This window comes from Amphibalanus amphitrite, unplaced genomic scaffold, assembly GCF_019059575.1.
Source record: "Amphibalanus amphitrite isolate SeventyFive unplaced genomic scaffold, NRLGWU_Aamphi_draft 000354F_arrow, whole genome shotgun sequence".
Lineage (NCBI taxonomy): Eukaryota > Metazoa > Arthropoda > Thecostraca > Balanomorpha > Balanidae > Amphibalanus > Amphibalanus amphitrite.
Genome location: NW_024881848.1, coordinates 197,336 through 221,273, shown reverse-complemented (window position 1 = coordinate 221,273; position 23,938 = coordinate 197,336). Strand labels below are relative to the sequence as shown.

Sequence of the window (23,938 nt, the reverse complement as noted above, 5' to 3'; positions counted from 1 at the left end):
AGTGACATTGACAAAATGATTCGGTTTTGTCATCCAGAATTGGAGGATCAAAAGCATGCTTTTGCATCCGGAAATTCCCATTGGTGGGTCGCTGAAAAAAAGTTCGGCTGAACCTGTTTGTCAGTGAGTGAGTATGTGAGTGAGTTTGTCCAAGCTTTTTTGGACCTGGAGTCAAAATGGGTGGACCGATCGGGACGAAAGTGGGACCGTTTGATTCGTCTCCGGCGAGGTAAACTTTTGGTGCTGGCCTCGATTCGCTCGGTGCTTCGTGGCACATGCTATTCCGCTTCAAAGTTTCGGTGACACGAAATTTTTTGTCAAGGCTTCAGGTCAACCCGAGGTCACGGGTAAAGCCATACTGGCGGGACACATCGGTAACACCTTGAACCAGTTTCCAGGGGGGTCACCGTCTGCGAGGGGTGCAGGCTGCACGTGCTGGGGTCGGAAAACCGTTTTGACGTGAGGTCCTCTGGCTCAAAGAAATTTTAAGCTATCAACCTCAAAATCGGTTCAATGGTAGTCCCAGGCAAGGCCTCCAAAATAATGCACATTTGGTTGAGCTAAACTCTGTGGTGCATGAGCTATGCACGTGCAAGCCGATTGCACCCCTTCGTACGTTGCCACGCCTGCAGGGTAAACGGCAGCTCTAACTGGTTCAAAACTTGCAGGTCATAAGAAGAATACATTTGATCACGACATTCCGGCGAGATAATATCCGAGAGGTGCAAGCTGCGCGTGCGGGGGGCGGATAACGGTTTTGACGAGGGATCCTCTGATCCCGGGAAACGTCGATCTAGCGACACAAAAGTCGGTTTTTAATGAAGTCATTGGGCTATGGATCCTCCAATTCTGGCCCAAGGCAACGCACGAGCGCTGCCGGCATCTAGTTTAGGAATGTCCGAGACTATACAGCTAAGCGAATCTTGTTGTGATGCCAAATCAGCAATCAGCGTTGCTTATTTGTTTTTTTTTTTTTTGCATATATGCTACACCCCGTGTTTATTAGCTCATAGCTGCATCATTCACAAGTACCGAAAACCCATTTTATTATACCAATATCACTACTTCACATACAGGAACACACACTGCAGGAACTGCAGTACGTTATTCTTACCATCGATAACGATCGATAATAACGCGTGTCATTTGTAGGTACTCATGAAAATATTATGTTTGTGCTCACAATAAAAGCACATCATTGACAGGACAAGGCACAATACAGATAGCTGCTTATTAGAGTAGTAAATGCTTGGTACGGATGACAAATAAAATCATACTAGTTATACACACAAGAACGCATTATTTTGCAATAAACAATGCTAACCATCCCTAAACATTTTTTTGATTTACCGATAAAATGTTCTCCGTATAACCTGCCGCGCTTAGCATAGCATACAGACTGCTACCCGTTCACCACGTCTCTCTCGCAGTTTCCTCACAGTTTGGTGGAGAACTGGGCGTTCGCTGGCCTCTCTGCCACCTTGGCCGGCGGGTGCACGATCATCACCCACTCGGCCTCGGTGTCCCGCTCGTCCCCAGAGCAGAAGGCCGGGTTCCACCTCCCCAGGGTGCCCGACGGAGCGTCCACAGCGTCCCGCAGCTCAAGCCGGTCGTCTGTGGCTCCTCCGCCGCGGTCAGTCGTTGACGGGCCCGGTTTGGCGGTCCAGGACGGCTGGTGGGCCGCTCCCGATGGCAGGGCGCCGTTCCTGTCTGCGGTTCGGTCGCTCCTCGCTGCGCCCTGCGGACCGAGGGAGCGGTCAGGTGACCAGCGGTCACTGTGGGCCCTCCGCACCGACCGGAGGCCGGAGCCACCGACATCGATACGCGGCCGCGTGCGAAATCAACGCCCGCATCGGTAATCGATATCGACACTATGCGCCGCCTACCGCCTCGCCGCTGACGAGACGCTGACCTATGAGGCCGTCGGTCTTTTTATAGCGAACATGCTCCGGACACCTACACACACGCAGGAACTCGCAGAGCGACAGGCATGCCAGCCACAAGAGCATCTGATTTAATTATAGCAGCTAGGGAACGATGAGATACCGAAATCACAACCGATCTATAAGCGATAGACGTTCATGACATCTCCACTCTCCAGTGTATAGGTATTCACTACCCGTTGTTACGTAAGAAATGTATTAAGTCTTTACCAAAATCAAATTAAAACATTCAAAAGATGACGGCCGAATCCAGTCAAAGCTCGACCAGGTTCCTTTCCACTGCTCGAACAAGGTAACCTGCAGGGCCGGAGGCTCTACGTCCTGTGTGACCTATCATGTCTTCGGATCAGCTCTGCCCATAGCTACTTAACCTTGAATTCTCATCCACCATTGCAGAGTTAGAAACTACGCCTTGCCTGCAACCTGAAAAAGGCACCGACCTTCCCGTCGATAGAAGTCGAAAGGAAAAATAGCAGAAATTTGTTCTTATGGTTTTAAGTAGGGAAACCCCTACGGCCTACAACCTCATCGATTATGACAAGAGAAACAGCTTTTTCTAACGGTCAACAGTTACCGACCTTGTCACGGTTCGTCTGAGAGTCGGTAGCAGGTCTGACTCCGGGCACCATGGCAGCGAGGCACTGCTGCAGCTGGTGGAGCGCCAGAGATCGCTCCGGAGGCGGCAGACCGTCCGCCAGTCTCTCCAGCAGCTGGGGAGAGGGGAGGGGGGGGTGGAGAGAGAGGAGGTCAGATAAGGGGAGAGAAGTTCATAGAAGGGGAGAGGAGAGGGAGACCTCCCGTCAGTCTCTCCAGCAGCTGGGAAAGGGGTGGGGGAGGTCAGAGAAGAGGAGAGGGTGAGAAGGGGAGGCCGGATGACTAGTCAAATGACTATATATTCACTAACCCTAATATATCAATTGCCGACTTCATTGTCTGCCTCAGGTCGGTAACTATGGAAACGGCGTATGGCTTACGCTAGAGGCCGGCTGCTGCTATCAGCATGCCTACATGGCCCGAGCCCTTGGTATATCCCGATACCGTTTTCCGTCCCTGGTCAACTCACTTCTCCTTGTCCCATCCTGATGATGGCCGGTACGATGTGACCCAGACCGCGCTGGCGACCGTAGCGCCGTAGGTGGTCCACGTGCGACCTGGCGGAGGGAGGTCAAGCTAGTGACATCTAGCGACAGGGACGATAACTTATAGTTCCAGAAATGTCACTGCGATTAGATGCATCGGGAATCGGAATTCTGGCTGGAGCAAAGCGGCCAGCGCCATCTGGGTAGCAGCAATGTAAACTAAACACCCGAACAAGCCTTTTGGCTCATAAAAGAATCTACGAATAGCCTTTTGTTCATTTGGATAGGCCTGGAGACGTTGCTCTTGTTTCTTGCTGAGCTGTGACGGTGGCCGGTCCGGACCTACCTGATGGGGTTGGCGAACTGCAGCATGCAGTGGACGGTACGGGCCGGCGGGGCGCTGCTGTCCTCCATTTCAGCCTCCTGTAGCAGAAACTCCAGGTCCTTCTCTAATTCCACTCCTGGGAAACGTTGAAGAGCACTTCAATTACGTTGCGAACGACTGGATACCTTAAACGTCATGCATGTTTCGTGTTTCTCGATCAAAGATCGATATTGTCCTGAGTGTATACAATACAACTAACCTACTTTGGAACCTGAAGAAGACCTGATGCTCTCAATAAATCTCACAGATGTGAATTCTGAAGTTGACACGTTTGCTCGGTAAATGTGTAAGAGACTTATGACCCCGGGAGGTCCCTTGTGTCGATCGTTATAGCCCCGGGAGATCCGATCTCCGCCCGGTCGCGCCCACTGTTTCGTTTTCTCACTGGGCCGGAGCGGCGGCGGGCTCTTGCCGCCGGGTCGCACCAGGCAGCTAATGGTCCGGCCCCTCTCCGGAGTGAACACCAGCCGCACGCAGCCCAGCCGCTCCGACAGCTCGAGCAGCTGCTGCGCCCACAGTTGGCCGCTGCGGGAGCGCTCCTCCAGCTCTGCGGACGCGCTGCCCATCTGCGGACGGCCGACAGGGGTGCACGGCCAGGGCGTGATATGTCAGAGTGGTCAGGAGACCGGCGAGGGTTAACTGTTGCGAAGCCTTCAACGGTGACAACAGCATCTTGAGAGGCAAGATGATAAGCTTCCAAAACATCTCTGAATAATGAGTGTTATTCATCATCATTAAAAACGCTGGTTGTAGTCTTTATATCAACACACCTCTGTGCCTGGCTTTGGCCATAGAGCTCCTAGCTCCTGCCGTCTGTCATCAGTTATCGGTCAGAACATCACCCTGTCACGGAGCTGCCTCACCTGGCCGCAGACGGCGGCGGCGAACTGCGCCATCTGTCTCAGCTGCGTCAGATCCCGCCGGTCGCGGTCCTCTCCGAGCAGCGCTCCGTTCAGTGCCGCGGCCGTGTACAGTCGCGCCAGCAGCCGCCCCGTGCTGCGACCGCTCTCCGTCTGGGCACCCAGCACGCGCAGGGCCCGCACCAGCGTCCTCCCGGCCGGCTCGTCGGCGGCGGCGGCGGCGGTGGCGGCGGCCAGCTGGACGGCCGGGCCCAGACCGCGCGACTGCTGGGTCAGGGAGTCGCCCAGACGACCGGAGGCGAACAGCTGGTGGGCGGCCACCGTCAGTGACAGCAGCACCTGAGCAGACAGACAGAGAAGAATCGTCGCGTATGAGAAGCGTCGTCGGAAATGATATCCAATCTGTCCTGAGTTTGAATGCATTTTTTTTTTTGCATTTGCTCACGCATGGCTAAGACGACCCGTGTTACTATGATTCTTGGGTTTTCTAACAACTCCAAGAAAAACGCTTTGTTTTTTAATTTTAAACAACTTTCAAGTAATCCAACTTATGTTGAGTCCGAGAAGTGAGCACTCGAAGGTACTTACAACGGAGCTGAGGTCCTTCTCGCCGCCGACCAGTTTCTCGGACCGTCCGCCAGACTGCGCCACCTGTCGCAGCAGTTCGTCCAGGTACTCCACCTGCTGCTGGCTGAACTGGCCGGCCGGCAGGTGGCGCTGCTGTCGCTCCAGCAGCTTCAGCCAGACGGCCAGAAGCCGCTCCTCCTGGCGCACGCGGCGCCGGTGAATCCGCAGCCACCGGCTCTCCGGAAGCTGGCGGGCGGGGAGGGAGGGTTATGTCACCTGTGGTTAACGTCGCTCCCGCTGGTCACCTGTGTAACCCGCTGGTTCCGGAACCTAGCGAGTAGGAAGGTCAGGTTACTTGTGGTCACCGGCACTTCGGTGTCTAACAGTAAGGTGGATCGGGATGCGGTAGATCGGGTCAAACTGGAGCATGGTGGCCAGGTCAGAGCACAGATGGTCCAAGTCGAGCCAGGGGTAGCGAGAAGGGAGCGTGTGGTAAGACGCTAACGTTCTCAGGTTTGCCCGCTGCTTCTCAGGACGCCTTACCAAATCGACCAAGGCGGGACTGATCTCCTCCTAAACATCAACTACCTCGCTGAGGTCAGGTCAGCTCTACCTGACGTCTCTCCCGGCAGCTCGCGACGACCCGCTCACCTGTCTGACCAGCCTATCACCGGCGCTGCTGGCCGAGTGCAGGGTCCTCAGGAAGCGCTCCAGTACAGTCGCGTCCACGGTGTACTCGGAGGGCCGGCAGTCCTTCCGCAGGATCACGTTATGGCCGGGGAAGAAGTAGCTGCGCAGGTTCTTGTAGCGTAGCGCCTGCTCGAGGGCGTCCAGAATACGCAGCACGTGTCGCGACACGGAGCCGAGACCCCAGTGGGAGAGTTCCGGGTCCGACTCCAGCTCGAAGTAGAAGAGCGTTTTAAGCATGTAGGTGCTCACACATGATAGCAGGTCCTGGCAAGAGGGTGCGGTGTCACTTATTGATGTCGCAGAGGGCCACATATCGAACGTACAGAGCGGTGAATTTGTGACAACAACAAAAGGAGACGGCGACTGTAGTTATCCGTGAACGGTCTTGCGTTTATGCTACGCTTAAAACTGCATCGACCCTGACTATCCTGTTTGACCTCCCACCCTGACCTCTCCTTGACTGACCTTGACCTGTGTGGGCGGCAGCTGTCGGCTGAGGATGGTGTCCGGCTCGCTGAGCTGTGAGCTGATGATTTTCAGCACCCGGAGCACTGCGGCCGGCGCTGAGTCGTGTGAGTAGTGTGTGCTCAGCTCCATCTCCGCCGCCGACATGCTCACGCGCCAGACGGTGGAGCGACTGGCGCACGGGTGGCTCGGGTGCGGCTCCGTCGGCACCATGTAAAAACCCTGTGGAGGTCACGGGGTCAGGCCACATATGACAAAATAGCCTAAATCAAAAAGCTACATAGTTCAGGTCATTAGTTCAATTCAGGTACCCGGGTCACTGCGGGTCGCGAGGTCAGGTGATAAGGTCAGATCACGGCTTGATCGGGTGTGGTTCCGTCAGCACCATATAAACCCCTACTGGTGGAATGGGCAGAGGCGGACAAATTATAAGGTCAAGTGATGTCACGGCCCTCGAGTCAGGTTATGACCAGCTATGGCAAGCTCGGTGCGTCCGTATCGGTTGTTTCATGCATACATACTTTTTGATTAGCAGAAATAACCATTAATAACCACGTTCAACCCTCGAATATTGCCCTCCTACAAAACCTATAAGCGGAACCTTTCAGTGTTTGCTGTCTTCTCACACGGCTGGAGGACGCCAAAGTAGTTCTTCAGCATTGTGGAATTGGGTGTTTGAATAAGCACAATGCTGCCTATAATCTGCAGTACCTGCACTCTGCGGCGCAGTTTTCTTTACATGGTTACGGCGCCACATCCGAGGAGTGGTGTTGAATTTTCTGATTCGCGTAAATGACCGCTCCTCCATCTCAAACAGTGCGGGCCAGATTGTTGACTACCGTCTAATCCACTCCCAGGACAGTCCGGTCCTGCGCCACTCCGAAATGCAGCGCAGTGTTTGCTCCACGACTGGCCATGTGTAAACCGCTGCCAGTGTGCGACGGAAAACGCGATTCGGTATGTCTGCACACTGCGCACTTCACAGTGTACACTGCACAGTGCACACATCACGGGCTGAAAGTGGTTACGGATGTGTTGGGTGGGGGGGGGGGGGGGCTGGCTGGGCCGGGTGGGAGAGGCTGTCCTTCGCCACTCCACACCAGCACGTGCCTCGTCACCGCGAGCCCGTGCCGACCTCCGAACGTGCCTCGGTATACCGGCCACCGCGCAGTCTCCCCCATCACAAACGGGCGCCGCCGCGGCGCGGCAGGAACCGGCGCAGCAGACGGAATAAAACATGGCTTTCTGTGGGTAAGCGGCCGTTCAGAAGTGTTCACAATGGTGTGACCGATTTCCGTGGTGTGAACAGAATCGGTAAATGCGTGAAAACGGACAGTGACGTCAGACGTCATCTCTTTGTGTACGACTCTGGGTTCATGGGTATTTACATAGGTACGTCGTGGGAGACTATGAATGCACTGAGAAACGCGTAAATATATTGCGGTTTCTCACTTGTTATGTTGTTTATGTTACAAAGTGCTAACGCTCAATATTTATTGATTTTCGCAAAATATCGTGAAGTCGCCACAAGCCAGATGAGTGGTAGGTGGGTACTGGGTACTTTGCCTTCTCACAGTCACGTCATGTCGGCTAGGAATCGAAATGGGTCCTTTACGTGGAACTAGTGACGTGACGTACAGTATTGTATTGTATGTGACATTGTCGAGCGGCGGAGTCGGCGTGACATTCCCGACTGGGTGTCCGGTGTCGGTGGTCGGTCAGCTCACGTGCCGCGTGATATCGCCCGTACCAGGCCTCAGAGCGGGCCGACCACCCACTGCCGTAGAGCGAATAGCGTCATAGGCGATCACGGCAAAACTCGGCTGCGCTGCGCCCAGCGGCATTGTTTGTAAAGTGGAGGTGAGCGTAGTGTATGCGTCAGCACAGCGAGTTTGGTGGTGTATGTCCTCCATATCACGGACAGCTGGTATAGTGAGATGTTCAAGGTTTCTTCTTCCCCTTCACTAAAACAACTTCAGAGTTCCAGCGAGTTCCCGTGTCCCAGACATCCCCCTCCTGTCCTCCCCCAACCACTTCTCTCGTCTTAGCCAGCCATCCCTTGTGTCCGAGACGCTTTCCTTGCCCCGGCCGTCTCCCTTTCAGCCCGCGATGCCTGCCTCCCGCTCCAACATAACACGTTCCTCCAACCCACCTTGGAGGCTGCTCGGTGCACCACCAGAGCGTCCACGCTGGAGAGGGGCACCCTGTCGGGGAAATCTGCCCGCGTAGGCCAGCCGGTCAGCCCGACGGCCAGTGTCAGGTCGATGGAGACCCGACCGGGCAGCGCTCCGCCGCTGCCACAGCAGCTGCCGGCCGGGAACTGCACGTCCAGCTTCACAGAGGGACCGTCACAGGTCACCGCGATGTCCAGCTGGGACGGGTCCGGGAACAGGTCACTGCGCGGGTCACCTGGGGAGAGGAACAGGTCACTGCGCGGGTCACCTGGGGAGGGAGGCACGGTCACTGGTCAAGATGTCGATAAGCCAAGAGAAGGCCGTGATTCCGACCGCTGTCTCTGAGAGAAGAAGGGCGAATGTCTTGGTGCCTGGGTGATTTTCATATCAAAAGCGGCGTCTCCTCATCGTCATCGTCATCTGGAACCCTGAACAATCGGGACCCCGAACGCCCAATGCCTTGGCATCCAGACATATTTTCCACCTCATCCCACCATCGCTTAGACCTGACGTTCCCCATCTCTCCCCCTCCCCTCTCCCTCTCCCAGCTCACCGATGGCCAGGAAGAACCTCTGTTCGGGCGGCAGTCGCAGGATGTACTCGAGGACGCCGATGTCGACGATCTTCCCCGAGCAGCCGCACAGCGAGGCTTCCTGAACGTCCCGCATGTTGGTGATCGGGTTGGCCACCGCCTCCCGCACCAGCGCCAGAAAACGGTCCCGCAGACGCTCACTGCACAACGGGTGGGAAATGAAAGGGGATGAATGTCCAATAACCAATAGACGTTGCCGGGTGGCCCATGAGTGGAATGAGGCGGCTCTTGTCATGTTAGGATATTCACAGGATAAAATGTAGTCGAGTGTATTGGGTGCTTCTCCCGCGACCGTTCCAACCACACTGCCAACCCTCTCGCACGACTCGGCGCCGCCGCCACCGCGACTCGGCGCCCCCGTCGCCACATATGTAACAGGACACCCCCCTCTAGACACATTTGTCAGTGTCGGCTAGACGGCGTCCCCCAGGCGCGTCTGGGCCACGCGGCGTCTCAGCCGGTCACACAGAGCCACACATAACTATAAACTACACGTCCCCCTGATCTTTAAGATCACACATCTCCACGTACACACGCAATATGACACAATGCACTACATCAGACACTTAAGACACGAAAGACGAAATACTTTACAGCAGTCAGCCGATATTATTCGGTACTAGTACACCGAAGCGTTCTGGCGGAGCCCCCACTCTTGCACTACGTCGCGGTTCAGTACTGTTCTGAGCCGGTGGCTCCTCAGAGGTCGAGTGCGGCAGCTCCACCTCTACAGAGGGATCAGTCTCACCGACCGCCGATGAATGCTCTGACGCACCGAGCGACATAGCCGGCTCACTGTCGTCCTCGATCGGGGGATCGGCCGCCGTCGGCTGTCCCGTGTGCCGGTGGCGCACGCACCTAACGTGCCACGGAGCACCGTCAACTTCGATAAGCTGGTCGGTCACGATGCGTGTGACGGTGCCAGGCCGGGAAACGTCAGTACAGCGGGTCGCGGGCCCGCGGCGCCGCACCCACACCAGGTCGCCCTCCCTAAAGCCGGCTCCCCGCTCCGAGTCTGCAGGGAGAGCCGGCGGCGGCCGGTCATCCTGTCCGCCGGCGCCGGTCACCGGCAGGTCACGTCCGACACGACGGAACACGCCGGCGGCGGGAGCACTCTCAGGCTGCGAGCCATCTCGGGGCGTCATGTTGTAGCGATGAAGCGATTCAGCTATGGCACACCCTTTCCGAGCTGACATCACTTTAATCGTCCGGTGATGACGCTCCACGATGCCGTTCCCACCTGCCTCGTGCACCGCCCTGAACCGCAGGGTCACGCCCCACCTCGCCGCGAACGCTCCCATGCGGCGACCACGGAACTCAGTGGCGTTATCAGGGGTGAAAAATTGTATCGTTTTGTCGTTGTCGACGACAACCGAGAAGACGATCTTATGGCGACCACGCGCAGCGCCTGAACTGATTCAGACCTCCCGCCTAGTGCAGTTTGAAGCGCGCAATCCATTCGTCTCTGCCCACCCAACCCAATCGCCTCTTGCTCTGTCCACGCAAACCATTCTCTGCCCCTCCCCCATCAAATCGACTCGCAGTTCTCGAGTCCGTTACCACCCTACGCGGCGGCATCTCAGTGGAAAATTTCCTGGTAGCTACAGACATATTCCAAATCCCCGTAGCTATTTAGTATATACTGCGTCGTTCGACCATCGTTCGGACGGCCGACCGGCGACCCTTATAAAGGCGACCAATGACATACCAAGTGGTCGCCGTGGTTGTCCGCTGGCAACACGTGTCTGGCAAATCTAGTACCTTCCAGGACTCGGCCGGCCCCTGCCCGCACCCTTCAGCGCCGCCCCCCGGCGGGCGGTCAGTTAGCGTCCCCTCCAATCCGCCGGGGCTCCTTTTGTGACGTCATACGCACCCCCGGCGGCGCCTGAGGGCAGGGCCACAGTGGGACCGCGTCAGTGCCGATAATATTTTGATGCGGGGAGGGCACGCCATGTCATGCCCACGAGGATACGGTGTCTCGGGACTTCCGAGGTCGAGGAATAAGGATCGTCGGACATTTGAGCCTCACAGCTGAGAGCCCTGCGCTTTCAAGGAGAGGAATAAGAATGTATTCGCACGCAGGGTCCGTGGCGTCTGCACGACCAAAGTGCATGTGCTAACTTGAGCACGTTTTGTTCAAAGGTGAGTGGAAGTCGACCAGGGGCACCGTGAAAGGGTCACGGAAAGGGTCAAAAGAGCTATCAAATCTTTTCCGCGGCGCCGTAGCTCTATACCTAATTGATTCCCGAGTTGTGTGCCGGTGTTTCGAAAAAAAAGTTGAAATAGGCAATATTTTTCCATCTGGTGACCTGACCTTTGACTTGACCTAAAAAATGGATGACATATTTTCGTCCTTATTTTGGACGTTCTTTCGAATGCCGTTTACTGCTTGTCAGTGGCGCAGCCAGGGGGGGTCAGAGGGTCAGCTGACCCCCCCGAAATTTCTGTCAGGGGCCCGCTCGAGAGAGAGAGTGAGAGAGAGAGAGAGAGAGAGAGAGAGAGAGAGAGAGAGAGAGAGAGAGAGAGAGGGGAGAGAGAGAGGTCCTAATCTAATCGGACGAGCCCGCTTCGAGAAATGCCCACTGCGACACCTCGGGTGAGGGGTCGGCCTGGGGCCCCAGGTGGACAGGGCCCGGGCCCCCAGGAGAACGGGCCCGGCCCCCTGGGTGGATGGGACCCGGGCCCCCTGTAGATGGGTCCGGGCCCCCGGGTGGATAGGGCCCGGGCCCCCCGGCGGATGGGGCCCCGGTGGATGGATCCGAGCCACCGGGAGAACGGGCCCCGGGTGGACGGGGCCCGGACCCCCGGGTCCCGCGAGAACGGGTCCAGGCCCCTCGGGTGGATGGGGCCCGAGGCTCCGGGAGAACGGGCCCGGGCCCCCTGGGTGGATAGGGCACGGGCCCCTGGGTGGATAGGGCACAGGCCCCCGGGTGGATGGGGCCCGGGCCCCGGGAGAACGGGCCCGGGCCCCTTAGGTGGATGGGGCACGGCCCCCCGGGTAGATGGGGCCAGGGCCCCCGATGGATGGGTCCGGGCCCCCGGGAGTACGGACCCCAGGCCCCGGGTGGACGGGGCCCGGGCCCCCGGCTGGATGGGGCCCGGGCCCCCTGGTGGGCGGGCCCCGGAGCCCCGGGTGGACGAGGCCCGGAGCCCAGGTGAACGTGGCCCGGGCCCCCGTATGGATAGGGCTTGGTCCCCCATGTGGATAGGGCCCGAGCCCCCGGGTGAATGGGGCCCGCTAGGGTGACCCGCTTGCTTCGCAACGCGAATAAGGGGTATTTTCGATCGGTGGGCGTTTGGTTGGTCTTGTGTCTGTGGGTTATGTATCCATTACGGTCGATTGCCTTTTGACGGCTAAGCATTTTGGTTTTGGGAAAAAATATCCATCGCATCGAGGTGCTCGTGTCTGATAATAACCATGCGTTCTACTATAGAACATGCCAAGTGTATTTCATGACATAGGTTGGCGTAGGTTATTGAAGAGTGAAAGCCATCGATAAATTACTATGTAGAGGTTTGAAACATTTATATTCTTAAGAATATTGTTGCTCGTCATGCAAAAGCGATCGACCTTGGTCACAATTGAATGCTCTTCCAATCTATGCCCATTTCAATTGTCAAACATACCAGGTTATGTAGCAAAACCCCTGTAATTAAGTAAGTCATAAGCAAATGCTATTTTCTCCAGCAATTTGTTCCACCTTGTTTTTGATCAATTAGCTTTTCACAATTTTCCCATGAGAGGCGGTAGGTACATTTCTCTTGCCAACAAGCGTTGTTTGAACCCGCTCCGTCTGACAGTCACCCAAAAATAGCATTAAGTCCAAAATCCGTCCAAAACGTCAATTTTTCAAGCATAAGTGCCCTCACGGGTGCACGTGGCGCGTGCCATCCCTGCACCGCACACCATTCGATAGCCCGTTCGATTCTCATGCACGATACTGTGTTCCTCGTGCCGATCGGACCCACGGTTACCGAGATACTGCACGGGGACCGGACCCGTGTCGGGCAAGTTGAGCCATTGTCGCCCATTTTTGCAAGCCGATTTATGCATGTAAAGTCTATGACGCGAATTTGCACTTTTTGAGCACGCGCCATGTGCTCACCACCGGCCCGATCGAGCTGTGACTCTTCACAGGCACGTTACCCATTCTTGTTCTATAAGTTGCGCGAATTTCAGCGCACTATGGAAGTTACGTCGCGATCAGCCGCTTTTTTACGCGAGTTCTTCGCGAAAAAAACCTTAGGGGGTTGCATCAACCCCTCCCCCCTGTGCCGGCGAGGGTTAAAACTTCTTACGAGCGAATTCACGTAATGAAGAAGAATAAAAGCACAATCTACTACAGCAGCCAATAGATGACTTAGGACAGGCATGGGACTACTTTTAAATCTTGTGCGACAGAAGCAGGCAACAGTTCCGATTGCATATAATATGCTATGCATATTGCGGAATTGGGGCTCATATCGGACTCGAAAGATACGAAGTCATACGTCATAGTAACATATTTCTGTCGTGGTCAATTTGCGTAAAAAGTGAAGACCGGGTGATTACCGAGCTACTGTTCTATGCAAATTTTCTGATTCAAACTCGCTCAGGGTTATCGTGCAGGTAAAGGGGGCCCGCCCAGCAGAATGCGTATGAAATATGGAGAGATTCTGAAAAATGGGTGGGGCCCGCACACTAGGGGGCCCGCTTTGGAAGCGATGACCCCCCCGAAACGAAATCCTGGCTGCGCCACTGCTGCTTGTCACTACTTGTCCCAGGATCAGAGTTAAAAGAACGGGGTGTTGGACCTCCTCCCCCCAGCAGGGCGTGGAAATCAAGGACCCTCAGCGGGCCGCGGCTTAGACATCTTTAGTCGACAACCAAATAAGCCCGTGTTCCTTCGGACGACAACCACCGAAACACTTTTTTCAGCCCTGGGCGTTATCCAGAAGCAGTTCTGCTGGCGCCCCGTGCTCCAGAAAGACGGTTTCGAGATGAGCAGTGATCTCGGCCGCATCTGACCGGCGCAATCGCCGCCATATTCCATAGCGGGACGGACCACAGTCAACCACGGTCAGATAGTGATCGCCACGGTAGTGTGTGACATCGATGGCGAGACGCTCCCAGGTCAGTTGAACGCCCAGTGACCCGTGTCGCCAGCGGGTCGGTGCCGGGTCGATTGACTGGCACACGTCACACGTCCGAATCACTGCGCGCACCGCTGGCTTAGTGGCCCACCGCTCTCCGTCACGCCGCAAGTACCAGAGCGTGCGCCTGACACCCTGGTGTCCAATGTTCTCGTGCACCGCTCGAATTTTTGCAGCCGTGTCGGGGTGTGTGGACTCTCCATCCGGCGCCACTGCAGCCGCCACCGGCACCGCGCCTGTCGCCGTTGCCGTTTCCTCCTCTGCCCTGCAGGCTCGAAGCCATTCCTTGGGCACGCGTGTCATTTCGTCCGCCGGATTTTCATCTGACTTGACCAGCTTGATGGTGATCGTCAACTGGAATTCAGTCACCAGCTCACGGATGATGTCCACCCGTCGGCGAATCAACATCTCGGCATGAGCTTTTGTCCGGAGACGCGACCGGCCGCTCAATGCGTCACCGACCCACTTATGAACGGTCGCCGAGTCCGTGCGGAGATCGATCACTCTGATCCCCCACGCGATCGCCATGTTGACGCCGCTGAGCGCCGCGTCCAGCTCAGCCATATTTATATGCATGGCTGCCTTAGTCTCCGGCCGCAGCCAGCTCCCGTCCTCCACTACGCCGCCTTCCGGATCTTCCAGGACGACGCCCGAGGCGAGGCTGCTGGCGTCTGTCCATACGGTCAGCTTTTCACCCGTCAGCCTCCAGGGTCCACGGGCCGGGTCATTGGAGGTCACCCTTTCAGCCACTTGGCTGACTTGAGCGCGCAGGTCCGGGTCGTCGATGGGGTCATCCCAGCCCTGACTGAGAGCATTAGCCCGTCTCTTTAGCCAGGCCGCAGCTGGACGCAGCCAGCCGGCCACTGGAAGGTGGGAAACCAGCTGGCCGCACCATGCAAACAGCGCCCTGCGCGTCATCACCTCTGGCGGTGCGCCGACGGGGTTGTCCCGGCGCCACTGCAGCTCTCCCGAGCGCGAACAGCTCACCTGCAGCCCCAGCATTCGAGCGCCGTCAGCCGGGCGCTGCGGTGGCTTGCAGACAAGGCCGTACCGGGAGAAGTGCTCTGCAACCTGCTCCGCGGAGATGACGTCCTCATTCACGAGAAGGTCGTCAACGTACGGGAGAACGCCCCGGCTGACCGCCTCGCTCTGCTCAAGTATAGTCCGCACCACAGATCTCATGATGTTCGGAGCTACATTCAGCCCATATGACATGCGCTGCAGGCAGTGAAGCTGACCGCGCACTCGTACGGTGTGGTATGGCCAAAGCCGTCTGTCCAGTCGGAGCTGCATGTAGGCCTTTCTCAGATCGAGCACTGCCAGTCGTGAGCCGTGCCGCCGCCAGCGACGGAGTTGCTCTGCGCACACCTCTGCGTCTGCTGTATGGGCGGTGACGTGCCTGTTGAGTTCGCGATAATCCAATACCGGCCGCACCTTGTCCTTGTTGGGCTGTTCAACCGCCATCAGAGGTATCAGACCGCGCGCTGGGCCGTCCACTCGCTCGTCATATGGCTGCAGCCACCCCTCTCGAGCCCACAGTTCCAGCTCCTCGTCATAGGCTGGCCGTGCTGCGTCCGGCACTTTGTACTGGGCGACAGTATTGTGGAGGCGGTCCGGGCCCTCTCCGTCTGTCCACTTCCAGGCCACCGTCCACTCGCCACTGTCCGCCGAAAACCGGGCCGTAAAATCCACGGCGTCCACTGACAGGTCCCCACGGTCCACACTGGCGGCCGGCGCCGCCCCTCTCACCGGACCCGCCCCCGTCACGGGCGCCGTCCCTGCCGCGGCCTTGGCATTGGCCGCCACCACTGCCCCATTTGTCACCGGCCCTGCCGCCGCCGTCTCGCCCTGCACCGCGGCCGCCGTTCCCACGACTTTAGGGGCCACCGTACGCACAGCTGGCGTCGCCACCGCCACCGCCGCCGTCGCTGCTGGCGGCGCCGTCTCCGTTGGCACCGCTGTCCCAGCAGCTGGCCTCGCCCCTGTCACCAGCGGCGGCACCGCCACCGCCGCCGTCGCTGCTGGCGCCGCTCCTGTCACCACCGTCGGCACCGCCGGCGCCACCGCCGTCACCGCCGGTGCCGCTGCTTCCACAGCCGGCACCGCCCCCGTCACCACTGTCGGCGCCACCGCCGCTGCCGCTGCCGGCACCACTGCCGCACCAAATTCCACGCCATTGGGCATCTTCACACACACCCCGCCCAATGCCACAATACCAGACATACCGAGCACCACGTCCATGCCCAGCGGCCGATCGGGTACGACCAGGGCCGTCAGGCTCGCCCGGTTCTCCCGGTGCTGCACGGTGATCTCAGCGATGCCCAGACAGCGCAGCGTCCCGCCGTTCACGGTCATCATGTTGACCGGGCGCGGTGACCAGTCCGAGCAGGCTCCAGCATGAACGAGTGTGTCCGTGCAGCCCGTGTCCACTAGAGCACGGCACTTACGCCCGTCCACGCTGATCCACACGACCGGAAGTGTGCGCGCTACTGATTGGGAGACGGCGCTGGCGCTGACGCGGTCTCCCGACCGTTTGGGCACCTTCTTGCGATGTGACCCACCTGGTCACATACCCAACAGCGCGGCGGGGGGCGGCTGGTTCTGCGCTCCGTCGGCTCACGGCGGCTTGCTCTGTCGACCTGCTCACGGGCCGCTGCCGCCACCGTGGAGGTGCGCTCGTCACTGAGCACTGCCCGCGCCCTCGTCAGAATGCTGGCCAGGTCCAGCGCCTCTGCTCGAGTGCCGGCCCGAATCGCGCTGCGGACGGTGTCCGGCAGTCCAGCGATGAAGGCACACGCGAGGGCCTTTTCTGATACACCTCCGTACAGCGTGGCCAGCCGGCGCAGGTCCGCCAGATATACGTCGGCCGACTCGCCGGGCTGCAGACGGCGGCTGGCATACGCGTCGTAGGCCGCCAGCGGGTCCATGGCGAAGGCGTCGTACAGCGCGTCCCTGACGCTGTCCACGGAGCGGCGGCTCTCCTCTGACATCTGCAGCCAGACCGCGAAGGCACCGCCAGTCAGTCGTGCTGGCAGCACGAGCGCCAGATTCACCCCATGGTGCTTGCTCAACACCTCGGCACGGGTGAACCATTCCACTATGTCCGCACCGGTCCCTTCGCCACTGAACTCGGGTATTAGCCGAGGGTCGAAAGTGGCCCTTCCGCCGGACTCCGCTGCCGTCGGCGTCACACCAGCACTAGCACTCGCAGCTGCCTTCACTTTAGGCATGGCGCCGAAATAGCTTGTAGTCGAGTGTATTGGGTGCTTCTCCCGCGACCGTTCCAACCACACTGCCAACCCTCTCGCACGACTCGGCGCCGCCGCCACCGCGACTCGGCGCCCCCGTCGCCACATATGTAACAGGACACCCCCCTCTAGACACATTTGTCAGTGTCGGCTAGACGGCGTCCCCCAGGCGCGTCTGGGCCACGCGGCGTCTCAGCCGGTCACACAGAGCCACACATAACTATAAACTACATAAAATGAGAGGAATGCGTCAAAAGCAGGGACAATTCTTTAGATTCGATTCCGCGCTGGATGAAAAGTTTTTGCGGGCAAAAATGATCGAGACGATTTATTGTACATCGTGCATGTCCCCCATCTGTGTGTGACCCTCACTCACCGCATCAGCAGTCCGTTTCCGTCGACAAACTCCGCCCAGGTGCCTCTGTGCCGCTCGGCCAGCCGCAGCCTGCCGAAGCCGTGCGGACACCGCTGGTCCTCGAGCAGCTCACAGGGCGGCTCTGCGTCGTCGCCGGGGTACAGGGGCGGCCAGGACAGGCTGTCCAGGCGCACCATGTAGTCGTACTCGTCTGGCTCGTTCACCTGAGACATACAGGGGAGAGGGGAGAGGTCAACACGACGCAGAGGTCGAAAAGGGCTTGATGATATCAGACGATACCTTCTTGTGGACCGACATTGCTGAAGAGTGAAGATTAAGCGATATTTTTGGCTACAATGTAATTAAGCATGTTGTAAGGGTAGTAACAGTTCGTGCAGATGCAATACAGCGGTGGGATTTTCATCCTTTTAATAACATTTCATGATTTCATTACTGTTGTGACCAAGAAGGCAACACCTTAGCAAGCTTCTGTGAATGTTCTGATGGCCCTGAGGTCGCATCACACCGACCCCTAATGCAACAATAACCAGGTCAACCAAGTCATTGCGGTTCCGGTTTGAAGCCCTATACCAACTCCGCAGGTTATCAGCGATGCTGCATCCTCCGGTCGGTGCATCCCAATGAGAGGGCAAACCTCCAGACCGGAATTTCCAAGGCCGGTGCTCACTTCCCGATCCCGTGCGGTGGTGCAGCGCGCGCTGAGCGGCGTGCACCTATCTCACTACGACGGGGAACCCCGGGACTGCACCTGTGGTGGGGCAGCCCCGCCACTCAGTCCTGCGGCCCGCCCGAAATCGCAGGGAAAGAGGGGAGCTCGCCACGTCGTGCGCCCATTTCGGTAACACTCGTGGCACGTGCGGCGGCACGCGCCGTACCTACGTGGCGGGTGGATATTGGGAGGGAGAGGGGAGCGAACAATACCGTGACCTCGTCGGGCGCCGGCGCTGTGCTCCATCCGTGACGTCATCAGAGGGCGGGGGAGGGGAACAGACGGATCGGCACATCAACACACCGGCACGACCAGTCGGATTTCCTGAACGGAACTCCGATCGAGCTTTAGTGGAAGCTTTAGCATGGACGTGGGGTAATAAAGTTGTTTGAATGTCAAGGTCAAGGAGCTATGTAGTAAGGTTAGGTATGTGGGTCGTGCGAGCTATAGTGTTCATACGAGATTATTGCATTTCTCAACAAGATTCGTAACCGCGTTGAGTGATAGCACGAGCCGTGTTACCCCTCGCATGAGCTGCGTTTGTTACCTTGTACTAGTATTCATACACGTTACCTTGTAGTGTGACAGTGTCCATATACCTAGATAACCTGTATTGTACATACGTTACCTTGCAGTCTTCATTCACGCGTTATGTTGTAGTGTCCACACGTTATCTTGTAGTGTGCATACGTTACCTTGTAGTGTCCATAGTCCATGCGTTACCTTGTAGTGTCCATATACGTTACCTTGTAGTGTTCGTACGAGCTGCCGACGCTGAGCAGGAAGCAGGCGGCGAACCGCGGGTCGCGAGCTCCGACAGTGGCGACGATCCTCTGCACCAGCCGCTCCACGGCCGCCTCGACGGTGCCGACAGCGTCCAGCTGCGCCAAACCGGGACCCCCGCCTGACGGGGAGGGGAGGGGTCAGCTGCGCCAGACCGGGACCCCCGCCTGACGGGGAGGGGAGGGGTCAGCTACGCCAGACCGGGACCCCCGCCTGACGGGGAGGGGAGGGGTCAGCTGCGCCAAACCGGGACCCCCGCCTGACGGGGAGGGGAGGGGTCAGCTGCGCCAAACCGGGACCCCCGCCTGACGGGGAGGGGAGGGGTCAGCTGCGCCAGACCGGGACCCCCGCCTGACGGGGAGGGGAGGGGTCAGCTGCGCCAAACCGGGACCCCCGCCTGACGGGGAGGGGAGGGGTTACTGGAGGAGAGGGGAGGGGTCACTGGGAGAGGTCAGCCGTCAGACTAGTCAGATCGTCCCCCGCCTGTGGGGAGGGGAGGGGTCAGACTAGCCAGACCGGGACCCCGCCTACCGAGAGCTGGGGAGGACGGGTCACTGGCCTCCTGCCGACAGGAAGGTCTGTCTGTCTGTCTGTCTGTCTGTCTGTCTGTCTGTTTGTCTGTCATGTGTGTCTGTCTGTCTGTCTGTCTGTCTGTCTGTCTGTCTGTCTGTCTCATTGTGAGCTGCGTTGCAACACCGCTTCTCCCAGGGCACGGTTCAATTTATTAAGCTTTTGGGCTTTCATTAGGAATTCCCCAATCTTTCCAGACATGTTCTTCAGTTGCGTGTTTTCCAGACGGAATTCCCGCGTATTATGGTCACTTTCCATTGGTCAGTCTGCTGCTTGCTGAAACTTGTCGGTTGAGTACTGCTGGCTGGACTGCATAAGTCCAGGATTTGGCCAGGAGGATTGCAGACGGGGGATCCCTGAGACACAGACGACTGAGGATTTGAGCTCGATGGAATTGTTGTTCACTGTTTATTCATAGGCCTATTATCACCAACGGGGTAGACACCCAATGTCAGGTCCCTATCAAGATGACTTTACTAGGTACAGTCCTCAGCAGACTGCGTGGTAGGTATTCTTTTTCCGATGAAACCGATGATAACTCAAAGGCTATATGTTATCAGTCGGTCGGAACTCACTGCAAATGGGTTCGCCATGCTCCACTCCTTCGATTAGGTCCAGTGGCGGATCCAGGGGGGGGGGGCAAAATGGGCATATGCCCCCCCAAACGGCATGATTTTAACATTACGCCTATGGACAATGCATGGAAAGAATCGATAAATTTTTATGGTTTGCCCCCCCAAACCTCTGAGCTGGATCCGCCTCTGATTAGGTCTATCACAAATCGAAGTATGCGCCTTGTGTGGCAACAAAATGTAAAAGTTTGTTTTGGGGGCAAATATAAACTTTTGGGTTTTGTTGCCAAACTGGATGAAAAAGGAATACGATGATAATGCCAAGCTAGGGTGCGGAGTCTCGCGCATCTTGCTGCTACGATTTTCGAGTGACCGAAAGCATAGTATTTGCGTTATTCTCGGTTTTGTCGAAAAAAGAATAGGTACCTACCCCACGCAGTTTGCAGAGGGCTGTACGTAATTCTACAATGCCCTTTGGTAAAATAGTCCTACAATTATCTGCCTACGATGCCCGTAACGGGTTGCTCAAACTCAATGCTTACCCGTTATAGACCACGCAGAATAAAACAAAATGTCCGTGAAGTTAGCGTCAAACAAACACCACCATTGGATTCCCCGTGATGAGCTGCGTCGAATAGACTCCCTTTTTATGACAAATATCAACTTTGAAATTTGACCTTTTTTGACCTGACCTTGACCTGACCTCCATCAGAACGGAACCTGAACCGGCCCCAATGGTCGTGTAATCCTGCACCATTGAATTTAAAATGTAAAATTGGCCATAAAACATGCATCACACGACGCTAGTAGTTGGGTCCATATTGTGTTTTGTGACCCTTTGTGACCTAGCCTCAGTGACCTGACCTGGCATCAGTGGCCTCCTAAGCAGCATATGTATTAGGTGACCAATGCTGCATCGATGATTTTCGATAACATGCCTTTTATTCGATGTTATAACGCATTCCTTAGAAGGCCCGTAATCGGTGAAAAATGCGACCTTTGATCTGACCTGTCTCGTCATCGGCTACACCTATGTCAGCGTGACGACGTGGTTATGAGATAGTTCTTTGGTGTCACCATCGAACGCCGTTTGTATTTTCAAAATCGGCCTGTAACTTTCCGAGATCTGTGGGGGGCGGGGCCGAAACGCTCCCTCTCCCCCCCCCCCCCCCAACGGGTGGTAGGGTCCGCCAATAGCCCAACTGGGTACGAGCTACCGGTCGTGTTTAGAGCATCTTATGAAGCTTAATGAGTGCACTGTGGCTGAAAATGTCTCGCACTTTGATTTCGACGGGTGCCTGGCCGTCTCCGCTGTTGGGGCGTTGTCGCCATCTGACGTCCACACACGCATTTTTCTTGCGGTTCAAAGGACAGAATGCCTTGGTTAGACCACAACTACTTAGTGTGTTTCAATATAGGCATACTTTTGTTGGTATGTTTTATGGCTTTTGACTGAATCGTATTAGCTTGCGCCGTTTTTCTGTTCGGTCTGACGAGACCATTACAGAGCCTGATGTATGGATGGCTGATAGGAATCAAGGGGAGACATTGCTCTGGGCGGGTACCCTAGCCCATCACGAGGACAGACCACTCAGCTCCCTGGACATTCACTGCGCCCGGCTGCGGGCCTGCTCCTATAAGGGGAGCCTCCCGCATGGGATCAAGATGTCCGTCCATACCGGAACAGGGGGCTTAGGCGTGGAGGAGAATAATTTGACTATCCTGAGGATGGAAACGACGGAACGGATGATAAGAATTTCAAGTCGAGGCACTAGGCAGCACTGAAGTGGCGTCGGGCGTTTGACCTGCAGGTGCGCCAGTCAGTGTCATGTTGTGCTCCGCCCCCCCACCACAGTCACCCCAGTATGTGCCCGGTGACCCCTCACCGCGTGGCTGCATGGCCGAGTAGTAGCTGTTGAGCGCCGCGTTGCACGAGTGCTCCATCCACGCGAACCGGTCGTTGAGACGGCGCAACTGACGGGGTGAGAAGGTCAGCCCGGAGCCGGCGAGGTGGAGAGCTCCCCCTCCGCCGTCCCGGCTCTGGCCGCTCCCCATCGCTGCGCTGTGCGCTCCCGGCCGACGGCTCACAGCTCGGAGTGGGCCACCGACGGTCCTCCCGCCGCGACCTGTCACCGCCGACTGTCCGACCGGCCGGCCGGCGGGAGGGGGTACAACAGCCGCGGCAGCGGCCCAGCCCCCTCCCCGTCCCGCGAGCGGCGAGATGACGGCACTGTGACGCGATGATGCGTTCTCCCCCCTTACCAGCACAGACTGACAGCGGGCCGTCCCCCGACACCAGCAGCTCTGGATCAATTCCTTAGCGCTCGTGATGGTGAAGGTTGTGGAGGAACGCCTTGTCAGAGCCCGAGTCCATCAGCTAGAGAAGTACCTCGCAGGCCACGTTTTTCTTCATTCAAAAGAAACCATTCCTATTTTCCGTAATCCCATTCCTCGCTATCCTAACAGACATGGGGAGAACTTTCAAAACGGCATCTTTTCTATCTAGACAGATGATTGGCACAATTTAACCTCCGAAGCTGTTTATGCAGGCACGGAATTGAGCTACTTTTTTTCTCCACTTTTTGGCTGCACACTGAGCTATCAATAAATGGCCCGGAGGCAGTTTCTGACGCGATAACCAGTCCAAATGACATCAGGTGCATTCCAGGGTACTGTCCTATAAAAAACTACTCGGTCCTCTGGGTTCTGAGTTCGGACCACCATCCATGCAGGGCACTCTGACAAGAAGGGCACAGTCTGACAAGAACTGCTTACTGCATTATAATGCAGTAAGCAATTGCTTGCCCAATTGGAGAGTGCTGAAGGGGGTTAGAGAGTAGTTTAGGGGAAAGTGGGGTAAGACGGGCACCTTAACTTTGGAGCCATTTTTCGGCCGGTTAGAAACATCATAGAAACGGGAAACTGAGTGAAAACCTTTTTTAGACATTTTACTTCCATTTGCCAGAATATGAGACTTACATAGACCTGATTCAACAAATAAACTGCAGCTATTTTTGCAAAACCTTGCAAAAACCCGTCTTACCCCACCCCATGGGGTAAGACGGTCACATGGGTAGGGCAAGACGGCCAGCTTCTTTCGCCGACCAGTACAGCTAGCAACAAATGCCCGAGATTAGCCGCAAATTGATACAGTCGCTCGTTGGTCTCAAGTGCTTCGGAAATGGCAGTATACGAGATTCGTGCAGAAGGCGTATGCTCGTATATAGGCCCTAGTTCAGAAGCCATGTAGAACCATTTTTCACATTCAGGCAATTCTGGTTCTAATTTTTCTCGCTCGTAGCGCTATTGGTTTGGTCTGCACTCTGCAGAAGGGGTGCCCGTCCTACCTACCCTGACCGTCTTACCCCACTTTCCTCTACCTACAATTTTGTGACCTAGGATGACCTGGCCTTGACCTGAAAAATTCGAAGCAAAGGTTCGGTACCCTCAGGGTATCTGAGGCATAGGGTAAGGTGCCTAATTAGCGACCCCCTTAATTTGAACCGTAATTGCTCACGCTCTGTGGGTGCCACTGTATTACTGGCTTGATTTTCGGAGAGACCGTTCATTTTTCTATCAAAACATAGTCATTTTCTGCCCCAATATTCACTAACTTATTTGTAGTGAGCATTTTGGCAAACCATTGCAAAAAACGCTAATAGGGAACTCTTCCCGATTAGCGACCGGGGAGGGTCGCTAATAAGTCTATGGGTTTCCCCATATTAAAAATGGCAAAAAATGTGACGCCTGAAAAGATGAAATACGATCTCAAAAAGGTAGGGGAGAGCGGGG

At 56.7% G+C, this 23,938-nt stretch overlaps 1 protein-coding gene across 1 annotated transcript; it reads right to left on the bottom strand.

Annotated features, from left to right (window-relative positions):
• Positions 1 to 1,029: 1,029 nt before the first annotated feature.
• On the bottom strand, positions 1,030 to 22,269 carry LOC122389318. The gene is made up of 14 exons (XM_043381204.1): positions 22,033 to 22,269; positions 18,968 to 19,125; positions 17,513 to 17,715; positions 8,717 to 8,895; positions 8,142 to 8,398; positions 5,990 to 6,211; positions 5,486 to 5,788; positions 4,856 to 5,080; positions 4,271 to 4,606; positions 3,793 to 3,973; positions 3,369 to 3,483; positions 3,007 to 3,094; positions 2,522 to 2,653; positions 1,030 to 1,738 (listed from the first exon to the last, which is right to left on the bottom strand). The coding sequence occupies exons 1-14, from the start codon at positions 22,199 to 22,201 to the stop codon at positions 1,436 to 1,438; spliced, it is 2,871 nt and encodes a 956-aa protein (XP_043237139.1). The 5' UTR covers positions 22,202 to 22,269; the 3' UTR covers positions 1,030 to 1,435.
• Between the last annotated feature and the right edge of the window lie 1,669 nt (positions 22,270 to 23,938).

Excerpts from the sequence above, each read along its gene's own strand:
- LOC122389318 (XM_043381204.1), bottom strand. The coding sequence starts at position 22,201 with ATGGGGAGCGGCCAGAGCCGGGACGGCGGAGGGGGAGCTCTCCACCTC. Across the intron at positions 19,126-22,032 it reads CTCGGCCATGCAGCCACGCG|GCGGGGGTCCCGGTTTGGCG; the intron begins GTGAGGGGTCAC and ends CCTCCCCGTCAG. Across the intron at positions 3,484-3,792 it reads CCCGCCGCCGCTCCGGCCCA|GAGTGGAATTAGAGAAGGAC; the intron begins GTGAGAAAACGA and ends AACGTTTCCCAG.